Source organism: Tursiops truncatus, chromosome 14 (assembly GCF_011762595.2).
Source record: "Tursiops truncatus isolate mTurTru1 chromosome 14, mTurTru1.mat.Y, whole genome shotgun sequence".
NCBI classification, from domain to species: Eukaryota; Metazoa; Chordata; class Mammalia; order Artiodactyla; family Delphinidae; genus Tursiops; species Tursiops truncatus.
Genome location: NC_047047.1, coordinates 25,216,587 through 25,232,370, shown reverse-complemented (window position 1 = coordinate 25,232,370; position 15,784 = coordinate 25,216,587). Strand labels below are relative to the sequence as shown.

General features: G+C 55.3%; 3 protein-coding genes across 12 annotated transcripts; 1 reads left to right on the top strand and 2 right to left on the bottom strand.

Annotated features, from left to right (window-relative positions):
- The first annotated feature begins 1,938 nt into the window (after positions 1-1,938).
- TLX2 (T cell leukemia homeobox 2) lies at positions 1,939-3,708 on the top strand. The gene is made up of 3 exons (XM_004326310.4): positions 1,939-2,613; positions 3,059-3,296; positions 3,399-3,708. Exons 1-3 carry the CDS (start codon positions 2,214-2,216, stop codon positions 3,613-3,615), a joined length of 855 nt encoding a protein of 284 aa, XP_004326358.1. The 5' UTR covers positions 1,939-2,213; the 3' UTR covers positions 3,616-3,708.
- Positions 3,709-5,295: 1,587 nt separating this feature from the next.
- Positions 5,296-12,730, bottom strand: DQX1 (DEAQ-box RNA dependent ATPase 1). 3 transcript variants are annotated; one of them, XM_033838142.2, is made up of 13 exons: positions 12,615-12,730; positions 12,009-12,086; positions 11,388-11,643; positions 10,921-11,114; positions 10,131-10,515; positions 9,545-9,778; positions 9,354-9,453; positions 9,090-9,248; positions 8,821-9,012; positions 6,864-6,983; positions 6,498-6,688; positions 5,971-6,161; positions 5,296-5,750 (listed from the first exon to the last, which is right to left on the bottom strand). In XM_033838142.2, the coding sequence occupies exons 3-13, from the start codon at positions 11,622-11,624 to the stop codon at positions 5,594-5,596; spliced, it is 2,160 nt and encodes a 719-aa protein (XP_033694033.1). In that variant the 5' UTR covers positions 11,625-11,643; positions 12,009-12,086; positions 12,615-12,730; the 3' UTR covers positions 5,296-5,593. The 3 variants fall into 3 exon arrangements, with proteins under 3 accessions (XP_033694033.1, XP_033694032.1, XP_073647313.1); XM_033838141.2 differs by lacking the exon at positions 9,090-9,248; XM_073791212.1 differs by lacking the exon at positions 9,090-9,248 and having other exon boundaries at positions 12,009-12,083; positions 12,615-12,727.
- On the bottom strand, positions 12,548-15,555 carry AUP1 (AUP1 lipid droplet regulating VLDL assembly factor). Of its 8 annotated transcripts, XM_004318482.4 has the most exons (12): positions 15,422-15,486; positions 15,203-15,340; positions 14,973-15,123; positions 14,589-14,773; positions 14,257-14,329; positions 14,092-14,165; positions 13,797-13,863; positions 13,599-13,701; positions 13,349-13,465; positions 13,117-13,232; positions 12,811-12,929; positions 12,548-12,725 (listed from the first exon to the last, which is right to left on the bottom strand). In XM_004318482.4, the coding sequence occupies exons 1-12, from the start codon at positions 15,469-15,471 to the stop codon at positions 12,689-12,691; spliced, it is 1,230 nt and encodes a 409-aa protein (XP_004318530.1). In that variant the 5' UTR covers positions 15,472-15,486; the 3' UTR covers positions 12,548-12,688. The 8 variants fall into 8 exon arrangements, 5 of the variants coding, with proteins under 5 accessions (XP_004318530.1, XP_033694036.1, XP_033694037.1 ...); XR_002177725.3 differs by lacking the exon at positions 12,548-12,725 and having other exon boundaries at positions 12,884-13,022; positions 13,327-13,465; positions 15,422-15,555; XR_002177724.3 differs by lacking the exon at positions 12,548-12,725 and having other exon boundaries at positions 12,884-12,991; positions 13,327-13,465; positions 15,422-15,555.
- Positions 15,556-15,784: the final 229 nt, after the last annotated feature.

The window sequence follows — 15,784 nt, the reverse complement described above, 5'->3', positions numbered from 1 at the left end:
ACAGTAGCAGTACCCGCCCCCACCCCCCCCCACCCCCCCCCCACCCCCGCCGCGCCCTCAGCCCCAGCAACCCTTTCAGAAGGGATTGTTGGCAGGGTGGGGGAATAGCTGGAGAATTGGATGATGGAGGTGGACAAGACTGGGGGAGGATGTCACCTATTATTGATGCCCACTGCCTCCCTCCCCCATCATTCACCCCCTTCAGATTGAGGTTTTCTGAGAACACTGAGGGGCTGGTGGCTTTGTGTGACGAGAAAGCCTACTCCCTTCTTTCTCTTCCTTATCTTCCTGCCCAGATGCCCAAATATCATTCCTGGTTCCCTGGAGAGAAAAGACCCCTTACCGTGCCCTAAGCGCCAGGCTGCCAGCCCATCTGCTAGGGAGAAAGGAGGGGCAGAGTTTTCCCCAGGAGATCCTGGAGAATCAACTGGAAGATCCGTGCTCCCAGGGAGACCCATCTACTAGACTTAGAAGGCATTTCGGCTCACACGGGTAACTGGCAGCCTGTAGGGAAGCACCAGAGTGGGCTGCAGCGGAGGGGCTAGAGCTGGCACAGTGGGGTGGGGTACTTTGGCCACCACGTGCCGAGGCAGGCCAAGCTACTCATCGTGCCCACCCTCTGAGGGATGGTAAGAACATCCCCCTCCAGGCGCCCAGTCTCACCGGCTCAGAGGCGCCAGGAACCAGCCCCCCCAACCCCGGGGTCCGGGGCGGGCCGGGGAAGGTAATGTAATTCCGACCCAGCTAACCCGATTATGGCGGCCTGCACCGGGCTGGGTGGCGGCAGGGGCGGGTCTAAGGCACAGGGGCCCGGCCGGCCCCGGGTCCCATCCCGGGGAAGGATGCAGAGTTCACACGCTCCCAGCTCCTGGGTCCTCGGCAAGAGGTCACAAGGTCACCGAGCGGCTTCTGTCTTTCCCCACCTCCCTTCTCTGACACGCTCCAGGCACAGTTTCCTGGGCTTGGGTGGAGTGAAGCAGCTTTGCGAAATGAGGCTGTTAGGACCCTCCGAAGACTTCTGTGAGGTCCCAAGTGTCGCCTGTGGCGATTTCGTCCTCCCGCCTTTGCGGGGGTGGGAGGGAGTGTGTGAGAATAGACTTCCTAGGCGCAGAGTGGAGGGGCAGAGTCCCGCGTTGGTGGTTCCCTGTTGGGGGCAGAACGCCAGCCCCAAGCCCCACTGACCTGAGTTGGCTCCGGTGGAGCCACGGGTCCGCTTTACACCGATTTCAGAAAATCGAAATTCTAAGAAACACTGGGCACCCATTACGGGCGCTCCCGAATGCAGCTAGGGCCCCTATGGGAGAGGCCGGGAGGAGCACCAGGATCACTGGCCCAGAGTAGTTGCTCCCCGCCCTAGCCCACCGGACGCCCCGCCACCGCCTTCCCACACCTGTCCTCTTCCCGGGCCTCCAACTCGCCGGCCCCGTTCCCCAGCCGCTTCCCATCTCAGCCAGAAAGCCACAACGAGATTTGGTCTTCGAGAGCATTTAGGCGGGGGCCACAACGAATTCGGGAGTCGTCAGGCAGGACCCATCGGGAGGCGAAGAGTGGGGGCTGTGGGAGGAGGCACCTGCAAGGAAGCCGGTGAGGCCGAGGAAACCCCAAAGGCGGAGGCCAGCGAGGATGGAGTTGCCTTGCGCATCTCGGCTGACTCAGCGCGTAGCGGCCCAAGCACCGGCCCCTCCCGTGCAAGTTCATAACACCCTCGCCACCTTCCCCCCTCCAACACCCCCACCATTCCCGCCGGCCAGTCTTCCCCGCGCTCAGAGCAAACAGGCGTCTCTTCCCCTTTAACAGGCCCGGCCCCGCCCCTGCCCTACCCCCAGCCCCCACTGCCCACCCGAGGCTGATCTGTCAGTCACTGCCCCAGCCCGAGCCGGCCAACCCTCTCCACCCCGGACTCGGGCAGAGGCCCTGGCAGTCCAGCGCCCATCTGCTCTTCAGAGTCAGCAAGGGCGCTCCTGGGGCCCCAGTGGGTCGCGCTCCCCCGGGATGCGAGTCCCTGCGCCGACGCCCGGCAGAGGCCGGCACGGGCGCGGTTACTCCCCGTACACAGGGATGAAGATGTCCTGGGGGCCCCGGCGCCTCTCCACGGCCAGCCCCGCTGACCCCTGAGGCCACCGCCCCAAACGCTCCGCTGCTGGGCTCCCAGAGCTGTTTGGGGCGCCCTCCCCAACTGCCAAGCCTCCTGCGGTCCTCCTTGACGCGGACCCATGGAGCCGGCGGTGCTGGCCTCGCACAACCTCCCGCACCACGAGCCAATCAGCTTCGGAATCGATCAGATCCTGAGCTGCCCGGAACCCCCCGGGAGCGGCCTAGGCCCGGGTCGAGCGGGCCAGGGCCATGGGGAGAGTGTGGCGTTCTCGGGTGGATTTCACGGAGCCACAAGCTACGGCCCCGCGGGCTCGCTGGCCCCGCTACCAGGCAGCTCTGGCGTGGGCCCGGGCGGCGTGATCCGCGTCCCGGCGCACCGCCCGCTGCCAGTGCAGCCGCCCGCTGGAGGCGCGCCTGCTGTTCCTGGACCCTCGGGTTTGGGCGGCGCCGGGGGCCTAGCGGGACTCACCTTCCCTTGGATGGACAGCGGCCGCCGCTATGCCAAGGACCGGCTCACTGGTGAGGTTGCCCGATCCCTCCAGCGTCATGCCCCACACTGACCCGGTATCCTCATCTTTGATCCTTCTGCTCCAACTCAAGATCCCCTTTCGTACCCTCCGTCCCTAATCCCAGGGGATCCTCCCTCAATTGGTATCTCTTGGTCCCGCTGCTGAGAGGCGCTGGGGAGGTAGCTGCCGTCGATGCCCGCGCCCTCCTCTGCAGTTCACTGTCCACACCGCGGGAAGGGCAGGGTGAAGTTACGGGGGACGTCTCTCCCTCACCCAAGTGGGAGGGCCATTTCCGAGGCCTTTTCTTGTCTAGAAGCCTCTACTGGTGCGGGGTCGAGCTTGGGGCACCGTAGGGACCGGGCGCGGGAGCTCTGCAGCATTGGCAGCCGCGCTCTTCTCAGTGACACCTCGGGCCGCCCCGAAAACCCTGCCTTGCTCTTTCTTCCTCCCTGTAGCGGCGCTCTCGCCCTTCTCCGGGACGCGCCGTATAGGTCACCCCTACCAAAACCGGACCCCCCCAAAGCGGAAGAAGCCGCGCACATCCTTCTCCCGCTCGCAGGTGCTGGAGCTGGAGCGACGCTTCCTGCGCCAGAAGTACCTGGCCTCGGCCGAGAGGGCGGCGCTGGCCAAGGCCCTGCGCATGACCGACGCGCAGGTCAAGACGTGGTTCCAGAACCGGCGCACCAAGTGGCGGTGAGGCGCGGGGCGGGCGAGGGACCGGGCCGGGCCAAGTGGCGGTGAGGCGTGGGGCGGGCGAGGGCCGGCCTCGCTGACCCCGCGTCTCCGCTCGCCCAGGCGCCAGACGGCCGAGGAGCGCGAGGCAGAGCGGCACCGTGCGGGCCGACTGCTTCTGCACCTCCAGCAGGACGCACTACCGCGGCCGCTACGGCCGCCGCTGCCCCCGGACCCGCTCTGCCTGCACAACTCGTCGCTCTTCGCGCTGCAGAACCTGCAGCCCTGGGCCGAGGACAACAAGGTGGCTTCCGTGTCCGGGCTCGCCTCAGTGGTGTGAGCGACGCCTGCCCGACTGGCCGAGCGCTCTTTTCCGGACTGAGGCGCCGCGTGGAGCCCCGGGCCCAGGGCCTTGGAGCGCACGGCCGCCCACCCCGTGGTTCCGTAGCAGTGGAGCGTGTGAGGAGGAGGTGGCCTCGAGGCTATCGTCAAGAGCTCCTCGGCCACTGCCGTCTCCCAGGCCAGCGTTGCGCTGTTGCCCTGCGCGCTTAATCGTGACCTTTCCCGCCATTTTTCACTTAGACTGTTGCACCGCGGCTGGAACCCGAGGCGCTGAGGGGGCGGGACCTGAAGTATGATAGCCAATGAGATGCGGGGAGGGGGGCGGGCTGGCCAATGGCTGCTCTCTTGAGGGACTCCGGATTCTTCCGTGGGTGTGTTGGAGCTGGGGTTCTGTGTGGCTGGAGTAGGTTTACAGGCCCGGCTGGAATCAGGAGGCTGCAGCCCGCACAGGCCGGGTCTGTAGCAAAGGTGTGAAGGAAGGAAGGAAGACGTCAACGACAGAGGAGTAATGGAGGAGGTGCTGGAAAGCGAGTCTGACTGACCGCGACAGGAACCAGAGGGTTATCTACGCTGGGCGTCTCATCCTTCAACTGTAAAATAATCGCTAAGGACTTTGAGCCCCATGTTGTCTGTGTGTTTAACCGGCTGACTACGTCCTCTCACTTGAGCCTTACAAGTGGGTGGCAGGCGAGACGGATACTTACACACTCAATGGAAAAGAAAATCTGGGAACACTAATCTGGCTCTGGTGTCTCTCGGGGACAGAGAGGGAAGAGGAGGAAGCAATGGACAAAGTTAATGGGCCCAATGGAGTTAGGGTGAGCAGAATTTGGCAAATAATTAGGAAGTGATAGGCCTAAAAATAATCAAAGATAATTCCCAGGTTGGAAATGTAAAGGATCAAGAAATCAATGGTGTTGTGGATGATGAAAGGGAAATTGGGAAGATAGAACCAAGATTAACTCTGCAGGCAAAACTAAATGCTAGACGTAGAGAGAATAAATTCTGGAAAAATGCCTTTTGGGGGAGGTCAGTAGACATCCACATAGAGGTAGGAAATAGATGGAAAGATGAGAACAGACAGAATCTCCAAGGGAGGAAACTGAGGCAAAAAGCAAAGTTCTAAGGATTAAAGGTTCCTTTCCATCAATTTCTATAAATACATTTACAATGTGCAAGATGATTGAGGATATCAAAATTAATAGTCCAAAGGAAGAAAAGGGAACGTAGTACCCAGCTGAAAAGGGAAAAGCATGATGTCCTTGAAGTTGTTAGAAAAACTTGTGAGTGGGCCAGGGGCTGCTGGGAAGCTTGTTGATGGAAAGTTAAGAGTTTGGGTATGGCTGCAGTAGCCTTGAGGTTTAAGAAGAGCAGGATTTAAGTTGTATGAGAACAAAAGGGAAGACTTTGTCTGATTCTTATAGCACAGCCTTTCTTTCTCCCCTGGAGGCAAGAGCAGTGTGATAGAGGGAGGTAAGCTTTAGGCAGGGTTAGAGGCCAACTGTAGTCAAACTACTCATGTTCCATGTTAGTGACAGCTAGGTTAGTCATAGTACAAGTCTTGACTAGAGGTGGGAACCAGGCAAGAGGATGTCACTGTTGGAGTTGACTCTTATTGTTTCCTACTAACTCATCTCTAACTCATGGATATTGCAAATGCCGCAGAACCAAACTCAAATTTGACACCATATAAAAAGAACTTTTATAGACCAAAAGGGAACACAAGGATGGGTTTGGCATAAGTTGGGTATATGAAAGGCATGTTAGTTCCTCTCCAATAAATAGAAGAAAGCTAAGGAAAGGGTCCTACTCTGTTTAGACTGATTCGCTCCACTCCCAGCCCACCATTTCTTGGAACTCAGGTTCCAGTATTTGATCCTTAACTTTGGGGTTCTAAATCTGGCTGGCTGCCTAGGTGCTAGCCTGAAGGAAGATCTAATATAATGAGATGAGCTCAGCTTCACTCTGCAGGCAGGTCACTGCAGGACACAGGCATCTCCAAGCTCTTGGGTGGAGGAAGATTCACTCTCTGTTGAAGAATCTGCCATTTCTTCCCTCAGCTGGTTCAGGAAGTCTTTGCTCTCACTAGGGGGCAAGTTACTCAGGAAGTATGGAGGGGCCAATTCCACCAGCCTGACAGAGACAGTTATAATTAGATGATTTCTGTATCCTCTTTTATAATGCATGTTGTTAAACTTCTTACTACCCCTTCCACAAACCCTGTCTCCTCAAATCATATATTACTACAAACCACTAAGACCCCCTCCTCTTCTTAGGGTCTCTAAATCCCTAGCTTTAATTTTGGCCCCAGGTAGAGGAATGGGTAGTATAAGAGGGTTGTCAGGGAACTCACATCTGTGGTTGAATCTCAGAAACAATGGAAAGGCAGTTGTCTTTGGAAATGGAGAAATTGTGGTAAAGCACCCAGGGCGGGGGTCTGGCAGGAGCCCTGCGGCTTCTGTAGCAGCAGTATGGGGAGAGCTGGGCCACATGCTTATGGGTTAGGAGCAGGTAATTTCCAGTTCCATCTGTGTCTCGGGCCACCTCATTGAAAAACAAAGATATTGAAGGAATAAGTGAGAGTGAAGTGTCAGTCAGTAGAAGAAAGAAAAGGGAGTTGAGAAAGAATTATTAGCAAGGTTGGTGACAGTATTAAAAGTAAAGCATACCTCTAGGTGTTATAGCCCTACCATACTACGATACTGTATGGCATCTCCATAGCCCCTTGTATCCAAAACCTCAAAGGAAAAGTTTCTCCTGGTCCTAAAGAATCCTTTGTATGGCCACCTGGACCCCAATTTCAGAGGTGACATACACCAATCTTTGCTTCCTCTACTTTCTGCTCCTTTTATGACCCTCACCCCAACTCTTTCCCCTAACCTTAAGGAAGTATCCTGACACCAGTGCTTTCTGAAGGGCTCTGCGATTCTGCTCAGAGCCAAAGGCTGGTTGAGACAAGGGAAGTTCAATCCGTTGCATGAGTTCTAGGAGTTCTCCCCGAAGTTTATGGGCTTGGCACAATGCTGCCCAGTTTAGACCCCGAGCCTGGCACCAAGCCTTGTCTGCTCCACCTAGGAATAGAAAGGGACCAGCTATAGCTAAAGCCCTTGAGACCCCCAAAAGAACCCAACCCTTGGCCAAAGGGCTTCCTTTTCCTGGGAATAGAGATCTGTCAGCTGGTTGCACACCACTTCCTCTCTTTGGAAAATCTGGATTCTGTAAGAGGATGCAGATTGGACCACTCACTCTGTATAAAGGCTTCATACACCTGGATCAGAGAGCTGTGATCACCATCCACGTGTTCTAGTGCCCGACGCAGGGCAGCTTCTTCTGCACAGAGTGGAGGACGAGTAAACCCAGGGGCAGCTGGAGGCAGAAGAGAGGAAGTTCATTTTGGGGAATGAGAAAGGACAGCAGTGCACTGAAGAGGTAGAAGTGTCACTTTGGGAACTTTATTCGAAAGACTTCTAGAGACTATGCAGTTTATTAGACATTGAAGATAAATAAATGAAAAACAGTCTCTGCCCTCAAGAAGCTTGGGAGAGATCAACAAGTAAGCAAACTTGATAAGCCCAATAGGTGTGCAGGCCAGTATGTGAAGTTTGAGTAGGAATTAGTTCAGTGGAGAAAGGGCAGAGGGAGTATTCTAGACCACGGGGATAGCATGTTTGGAGAACTGCAAGCACCTAGTATATGAGTGGAGGGGATGGCATGTGTGGCAGGGTGGCAGGAGATTAAGCCGGAGTGGTAGGTATGGGCTAGGTTAAGAGAGGCTGGATGTGCTATGCAAATGAGTTTACATTCTGTTTGGAAGGTAGAGAATAGCTGATGAAGAGTTTTTAAAAGTCCACGTGTTTGGAAGAAGTTCACATGATTAGTTAGGAGGCTACTAAAGGAATCCAGCTGAGTAGTGATGAGGTAACACTGGCATTGACTGTGAGTATGGAGACGAACAGGTAAATTTTTTAAAAATTAGGAAAAGTGAAAAATAATAATGAAAAAACCTGGAGGAAGTTTAGTCTAGAATGATGATAGTGGAGCTGCAGAGATGATTGTATGATTTTGTGGTGGTGGTGATGGTGGTGGTGTTGGTGGTGGTGGTGGTGGTGGTGAGGGGGTAGTTTAAAAAAGTGCTCAGGCTTGGGCTTCCCTGGTGGCACAGTGGTTAAGAATCTGCCTGCCAATGCAGGGGACATGGGTTCAAGCCCTGGTCTGGGAAGATCCTACATGCCGCGGAACGGCTGGACCCGTGAGCCATGGCTGCTAAGCCTGCGCGTCCGGAGCCTGTGCTCCTCAAGAAAAGAAGCCACCGCAATGAGAAGCCCACGCACCGCGACGAAGCCCGTGCGCAGCAACGAAGACCTGACACAGCCAATAAATAAATAAGTAAAATAAATTTATTTTAAAAAAAGTGCTCAGGCTCAACAAAAACGACAACAAAAGTGCTTGAGTTCAGTTCTGGGTTGAAGTATTATGGACAATTCTGATAGAAACATCCATCAGGAGTTAGATATATAAATCCAAGATTCAGAAGAATGATATTGTGGCATTTCAGACGATGGGGGTGAATGAACTTGCTCAGAGAGTTCAGGGAATGGGAAGACAAGAGGGGCAAGGACAGAACCCTGAGGTCCAACTTAACAGTGGAGGAGCAGAGGATGAAGCAGAGGAGGAAGAGCTCAAGAGATTAGGGAGTGGCCAGAGGGGTAGGGTGAAAACCACAAGGAGCGGGTCACAGAGGCTTAGGGAGGGGCAATTTTAAGGTGGGAATGGTTGGTGTTCTATGTGTCAAAAGAAAGTCATGAACAGGGGCTCAAAAGTGTTCATTGGGTTAGGTCTCTAGGAGGCCACTGGTGAGCTTGAAGGCTGTGTCAGTGTTGTGGTGGGCCTGAAGCTGGAATGCAGCGGGCGAGGAATACCCTAGACTGAACAGGATAGAGATTATTCTGTATAGCTGAAGGGGAGTGTAGGGTTGAGGAAGAGGGGTGCAGTTTTAGTAATAACAGGTAGGAGAGATTTAAGCATATTGAGGGGCAAGAACCAACAGAGAGATCGGAGAGGGATAAGTGGTGAAGCCTAGTTCCTTAGGCACTGTGAGCGCTGGGAGCTAGAGCAAAGTGGAATGGGCTGGTTTTAGGAGCACCAGAACACCAAAGGGAAGGCTGAAGTGGCCATAAGAGCCAGAGAGAGAAGCGATTTATACCAGTGAGCATGGCGGCCAGGGTGAGCATCTCATCCACACAGTCAAACTCGCACGAGGCCAGCAGGGCTTTGGCCAGATCAGGGGCCAGGGGAAATTCTGATAGGATGACTCCCAGGTCTGATAGGTCCCCATTATCATCCAGGGCTGCCAGATAGTCTAAATCTTCCAGGGCCTGCATCAGTGCTTCTGGAGCTGGAGAGGGAACAAGGCTTACAGGGCAGGGGGTCTCAGAGCCTGGACAGCAGGACTTGGGCAGGAGGGGTGCTCACCAGGCCGGTCCAGGAAGTGACACTCCCCTGGCTCTGCAATTTGTCTCCTCTTTAGTAGTAATATCAGGGGGCTCAGATTCTCCTCACACACCCTGGGTTGGGGCAGCGGGGGAGCCTCTAGTTCTAGGAAGGACTTAGGATACAGGCAGAGGCAGGATCCTGAGAGGAGAAAGACCTGGGAAAGAAGACCACTGTAGATTTCTCAGGGCTCATGGGTTGGGGACTCTTTTCGTGTTTGATTTCATTGAGGGCAAAGGCTCTTACCTGGTAGGATCCCTGTTGCCCGCAGTCGTCTTGCCTCTGCCTGACACTTGCTGATTGGTCTCAACACTTGGGATTCTGCTCGGATCTGAGGACTGTAAACCTGTCACCACCCCCCAACCAAGGCCAAGACAGATGAGAGAGGGCTATTTCTATCTTTAGCCCCCACGTCCCCTCACCTCTCTTTCACTCACACTTCGAAGCTCCAGTCCTGAGTCAATGACATGTCGGATGGAAGGGAGGGAGAAGGAGAAGTCGGCCAGCCAGTGAGTGACCACAACCTTTCGGGCACCCGATTCTATGTCCTCATACACAGCCTGAACAGCTTGTCCGCAGCCTGGGTGAAGGGGCAGCACCCGTGGTGGAGGCCCTTGGTTCTCCAAGGACCCCCCATCCCTGGACAAGGACTCACAGCACAGGGAAATTTCCTGAGAAAAGGGGTGGGGTGTTAGGGTAGTTCTCACCTTTGTGGGTCACAGACCCCTTTGAAAAACTGATGAAACGCTATGGCCCTTCACTCTGAAAAAATGCACATACTCACAAAGTTGGGGTGTTATAATTTCAGGAGCTCACTGAACCACAAATCCCTGCATTGTATGGAATCAAAAAGAGGGTGGTAGACCTTTTTACCCTGAAACCCCAGAGTTTTTCCTCAGGACTCCAATGGAGAGTAAGTACTAGAACTCCAGTGTTCCTAACAAGCATTGCTCACATTCCCCCCCGGGACAGGAAGGGACAGACATGAGACATGAGTACCTCCTTTTGCATCCCATGTTTTACCTCCTCACTGGGCAGGTACACTAGCACATCTCCTGGAGCCTCCTTCCGACACAATTCAAGCACAGCTTGGCAGGCAGCTTCCACTCTATCAGTAGGGACAGTGTCCCTGTAGACGGGAGTGGAACACCTGCCAGTCTCTCCAAGTACATGTACAACAGGAGGATTGCCCCAGAAGGCCTGGAGCTTAGGTTCGAGGGCTGGATCAGTAACTACAACCACTCTGGGGTCCCCTGGAAGGTTTCCCAGCCTGGCATCTCGCAGGAGCCCCTGGAGCAAATCTGAGGCCACTGACCGCTCCTGAGCCTCATCCAGCACCAGCACACCCCACGCTCCAGTGCCCCGGGTCGAGGCCACCTCCTGCAGAAGCAGCCTGTCCCAGCAGAACCTGTTGACATTGGCAGTGGGCAGAGGAGTCAGTGTAGACAATGACCAGCCCCAGAAGTCCAGAGGAGCTTCTCCCCAGGGGGCCTAGATTCTGATAGTAAAGATCAGAAAAAGACCCTGTGACTGACTTCCTGAGCCCATGGACCTTTACCTGTGACCCACAACCCCACTGGTGACACTGTTTACAAGCTGTACTCCAGTTAGGAAAATGAGACTTTCATGATGAGGGTGAGGTTGAATGTCTGAGGTCCCTGGCTGGGGTTAAAGGGCTGAATTCAGCAGTTGCATCATGCATGATTTAAAGGGTGAGCTAGGCTGAGGGAGGGAATGGTGAGGTATCAGAAGATTGGGCTTGTTTCTACTGGATGAGGGGAAGATCTGGGGTCAGGCCTGCAGGGGGCCACACCTGAGCAGGGTGTCAGGCCCAGTGCAGTCCTCTTGGGGGATGCTGTATCCAACCTCATGACCCAGGGTCAGGTCCATTTCATCAGCAACTTGCAGGGCCAAGCTCAGGGCTGCCAGAGGGTAGGGCTGAGTCACAGTTACCCGGCCCTTCTGGAAACCCCTGGCCAGCACAAACTCTGCACACCACTGTGGGATCTGGGGTAAGGGTAGGGAAGGACAATCAGTCAGTAAGATATAGAACTCCAGTCAAAAGTGCTGGGGGAGCTGTGGCCAGTTTAATCTCTTATTTGGGGAGTCCCCTGGTCCTTCACCAGCTACCCTGGGGCCAGCCTGTCTCCTTTTACCCACCTCCCTTATTACTCCACACAGCTCCGCCCTGCCCCCCACCCCCCTCCCCCGCCTCCCTTGTCCCGGGAAGAGCCAGTTCCCTAGCCCCTCCGTTTGTCCACTCCCAGAATCTTCCCCAACCTGGGTGCTCTTGCCAGAGCCAGGCTCTCCAGACACCAGCACCACTCCACTGGGGCTACTCTCCAACTGCTCCAAGAAGGTAAAGCGAGCAGCCCAGATAGGCAAGGATCGGCGCTGCTCAAGCAGCTCGTAGTAGCGGGAAGAGAAGGGGAGCCCGTCAAAGGGGTTCACAGCCAGTTCAGAATCCCCAGGGTTTGGGCCAGACTCTTCTTCCAGCCCGAGAACCTGAGAGGCCATGGTGGCTGTCTAGCAGGACCTACAGAAGGCAGGGCAGACATCAAGGCCTCGTATTTGGTGACTGACACCATCTGCCCACCTCAGCCCTGATCCCTAACCTGTACCCTCAAGTGATAATGCCCCGGGGTCCATCCTTCCCAGTATTTCTTGCCTGCCAGGAAAACAGTGGAGAGTTGAGTCTCCACGTAAGGGACTATCAAAAGTGGACTATTACCCTGTAGTCAGATAGTAAAAATCCTTTGACTAACACAGGGGTCCTCAGGGGCAGCAAGAATTCTATGAGACATGGTAATCTGTGGGAAGGTCCCCAAGGGAACAGAATGAAGAATCAGAGGAGCGGGGTAGGAATCAGGGAGCAGGGCCACAAGGATCCTGGATTCAAACCTGCTTGCAGCTCTGAGACGTGTCAGGATGGCAGCCAGTTCCAGACCCACACAGCAAGTCACCAATAACCCTGACCTGCTGTGAAGTACAAAGGTAAATTCCGGCTCCACCCACACCCTGGGGTGTGCCTCAACAGTCCTAAAGACTGTTTTGGGGTGGGGCCATGTGCTCCACCTTATTTAATCTGGTCAGCGGCCTATGGAAAATAGGCTCAAGCCACCACACTGAGCATGTGTGAACTCTGCAGACTTTGTGTACTGTGCTCATTAGTGAAAGGCATCCTGGGACTTGCAGTTTTACAGCTTTTTCCTCACATACCTGGGCTGAACACCCAAGCTAGGGTCCAGTTGCTTCTGGGCCTTCAGCTCAGTTACATTTCCTTAATATCACGCATTTCTTGACATGAGAAGGTGATTGCAGACAGTTCCATTCTGACCACCCCCACAAACCCACAAGGAAGCCCTCATCCCTGATCCCTACAACCAAGGGAAAAGGAACTTGCTATGGGGCTTCTGAGACCCAGAGAGGCAACAGAGACCGTGAGTGAAAACCCTGAATTTAATGTGATATTGGGGGGAGCCCCATCCCTCCCTTTTTACCACCCACCCATCCGGCCTGTTGTGAGTTGGGTGAGGGCTGCCCCCAGTCTCCGTCCTGCGGCTCTGGGTGCCATCCTGTACTCAGTCAGCCTCCTGGGCCTGCCTCTCTGTGAATCTCCTGTGGGACATAAGGAGAAGACACTGTATGGGTTTTGTCGTATACAATCGGCCCCTTCCTACCCGCTGTTCTCTAAGCCCCTCACCTTCTTGCGTATTCATACAGCGCCTGCTTGCGCTCCTGCAGATTCTCCTGCCGGGCCCAGGAGGACTTGGCAAATGTTAGGGCTGTGGGCTGAGGGGTCGCCGGGCCAGAGCTGGGGAACTGAGGTGATCACAATGTCAGAGGGCTTGCGAAGTCATCATCATTAAACACGCATCGAATGCCTACTTTGCAAGAGAGGCACTGTGCTAGGGTCTCAGGATCAAAAAAACAGACGTCAGGGACAGGGGATATGCAGACTGTCCCATCCCACCCCAAGTCTTGGACCTGCCCATTTTCTGGGTCTCACCTTGGGCGTGGAGGCTGTGGGAAGGGCCTGGGTCCTCTCAGAGATGTCTTCAGGCATGAAAGTTACAGCTCCCTCAAGCAGATTAGTGATAGTCAAGTCTACACAGCCAGTCCTGGCTGGGCAGAAGGGAAGAGAGAACAGGACAGTCTGTTTCCCTGTTCACCTTCTCCCTTCACCACCCACTTCCCCTCTCTATGCCTGTCTCCTTACGTGAGTCTACCCTTTCTCATACCCAGGTCTCTCTGGATGACACCCAGTGGCACATGGGGTAAAACCTCCTTCACTCTCTGAGCCAGAGTTGCCAACTGCACATCAGGAGAAGGTCCAGGGGAGGGAGGGAAAGACTGGGCTGCAAAAAAGAAATACGAAATAAGGTGAGTGGAGAACTAGGAGGACGGAGAGGCTGACTAGTACAGGCATAAGGAAGAAAGCACAACAGACTGAAAAAAAGCTAAAAAGCTTTGTGTCCAGAGGCCACACACCTGACTGGGGACGCAATCTGGGGTGTCTCTGTCGCTTCATGTGCTCTGCTTTGTCTGCTGGAGTGAGTTGTGTCCCTGTCTGGCCCAACTCTTTGGCCACCAGCTAGGGAGAATTGGAAGATTGGAAGTTTCTTAAGCCTTCCTCTCCTTCCCCATAAGGAAAGAACCCACCTCCACCCTGCCTGTGTCCCCTACCACCTGTTGTACACGGAGGGAGAACTCCTCACTCCCCTCCCCCAGCTGTCGATGAACAGGACGAAGCCACCTGAAAAAAACAACCCAGGACCATGTTGGGGGCACCCACTCTCCACTCTGATACCTCTTTTCTTGGAACAGTGGTGGTGAGGATAGGGGAGATAGTAAATACTTTATATTGCCTCTGTGGTAGGACCTTGATATTAAAAGATCTGCAAATGGACAGGACAGAGGCAACTACTTCCTTGACCTTGAGACGAGTTTCTCCCAGCCACCAAAAAGTGAGGACAGTTAATACCTTACTTGATACACCGTGAAAGGGACGAAAAGTGACCACAGCAGTTCTGAGACCCAGGAGGCATCTGACACCGTCTGAGGGGAGGGCATGAGTGAGGTCTAAGCCAGGGCCAGGAGTGGGAAACTTCCCCTCCAAACCCAGAGCTTCCCTGTTGAACACACTCACCACAGAAACTAGGGGTCTCTGGACTCGCAGGGTAAGAGGCTGTACCACATCCTGGATAGAAAATGGCCAGGAACTAAAAGAGGGAAGAGATAGTAGGATGGGATTCCAGCCAACCCAGTCAGCAGCTCATACCCGACTTAAAAACGGGTAACTGTCAAACTGTACAAGTAGAAATATGGAGAATAAAGGGATTCAGGGGAAAGAAGTAAAAGTGGACAGAAAGTAAATGAACTAGTAAGGGAGGGGGTAGGTCTGAAAAAGGCTGTGAAAACCCAAGGGCTCCCAGGCCTGACCACCTACACAGTTGGAGACAGATACCTGTGCTCACCCACCTGAAGCGCAGGAGCCCCTCCCGGCCATTGGTGGCCTCTTCCTCGGGGAATAGCAGCAGAGGGGTGGGGGGAAGCCTCGTTGAAGCACAGAATCTCTTGAGTGACTCCACCAACTCCCCCCGCCCATCCATCTCCATGAAGCCCCGAGACCAGCACACAAAGCTGGGGGGACTATTGAGTAGAGGCTGGGAATGGGAAGGAGAGAAAGAAAGAAAAAAGAATGTTGGGAAATGAGAAAAACTGACAAATGGGTAGAAAAAGGGGGTCAGAGGTAAGGGTCAGTATCTTGTGGTCCCCAAAGGAAAGCCGGACACGGAGAGGGGAGCCTTGAGCTGGGCCCCAGGGAACCGCCCCGTGGCACTCTCGGCTTCGTCCCTAACTCACGGTGCTACAGCTGGTGAGCAAGTTCACTATGTTGTGGTCGAAAGGTGTCACGTGGTTGGAAATGAGGACCCTGACGCGGTGATCTCGGAGTCCGGAGTCCTCCTGCCGGGCCACGAGCCCCAGCACTGCACACATGGTCCGCACCACGAACCTGGGAACGCCGGCAGTGGTGACTGCGCGGCCTCCGGCCAGGCCCAGCCCCGACCCTCCCCGAGCGCCCGGGTCGGAACCTGCGAAGGACGCTGTCTGGTAGCGCGCAGCTGACCAGGAAGACGTGGATCCCAAGAAAGACGCGCAGGACGAGAAGGCAGAACCCGACTGGAGCGTAGAGCAGCAGCGCGAGAAGCAGGAAGCCGTCACCCGGGAGCCTGGGGGGCGAGAGGCGGGGTGATCGGGTGCCGAAGGCCAACTGGACGCGGGAGCCGGTCTCTTCCCTCCGGGGATCTTACCGGTGCGAATCAAAGAGCCGCTCCGGCCCCGGCGACGGGGGAGGCTCCATTGCCGCCGCTTTAGGGGTGCCGGGCCAACGCCGCCGCCATCTTCGCACCCCGCCGCAGGGGCTCTTGGGAAGGCGGAGTCTTCGGGCATCCGCCCAGGGTGCCGGGACCCGAAATCCTGAGGCGCCCCGGAAGGGCTAGCGGTCCCAGCATGCCTCGCGGGCCCTTTGACCACCTCATAACTCGCGTCCCACTGGGACCACAATTCCCGGCATTCGCGGGGCGGGGGCGGAGTCGGCCTTCCGGAATCCTTGGTTCCGGCGTGCACTTCTGGAGACTTCAGGTACCGGCGTGCTCCGCGTCCCGCTGTCCGCC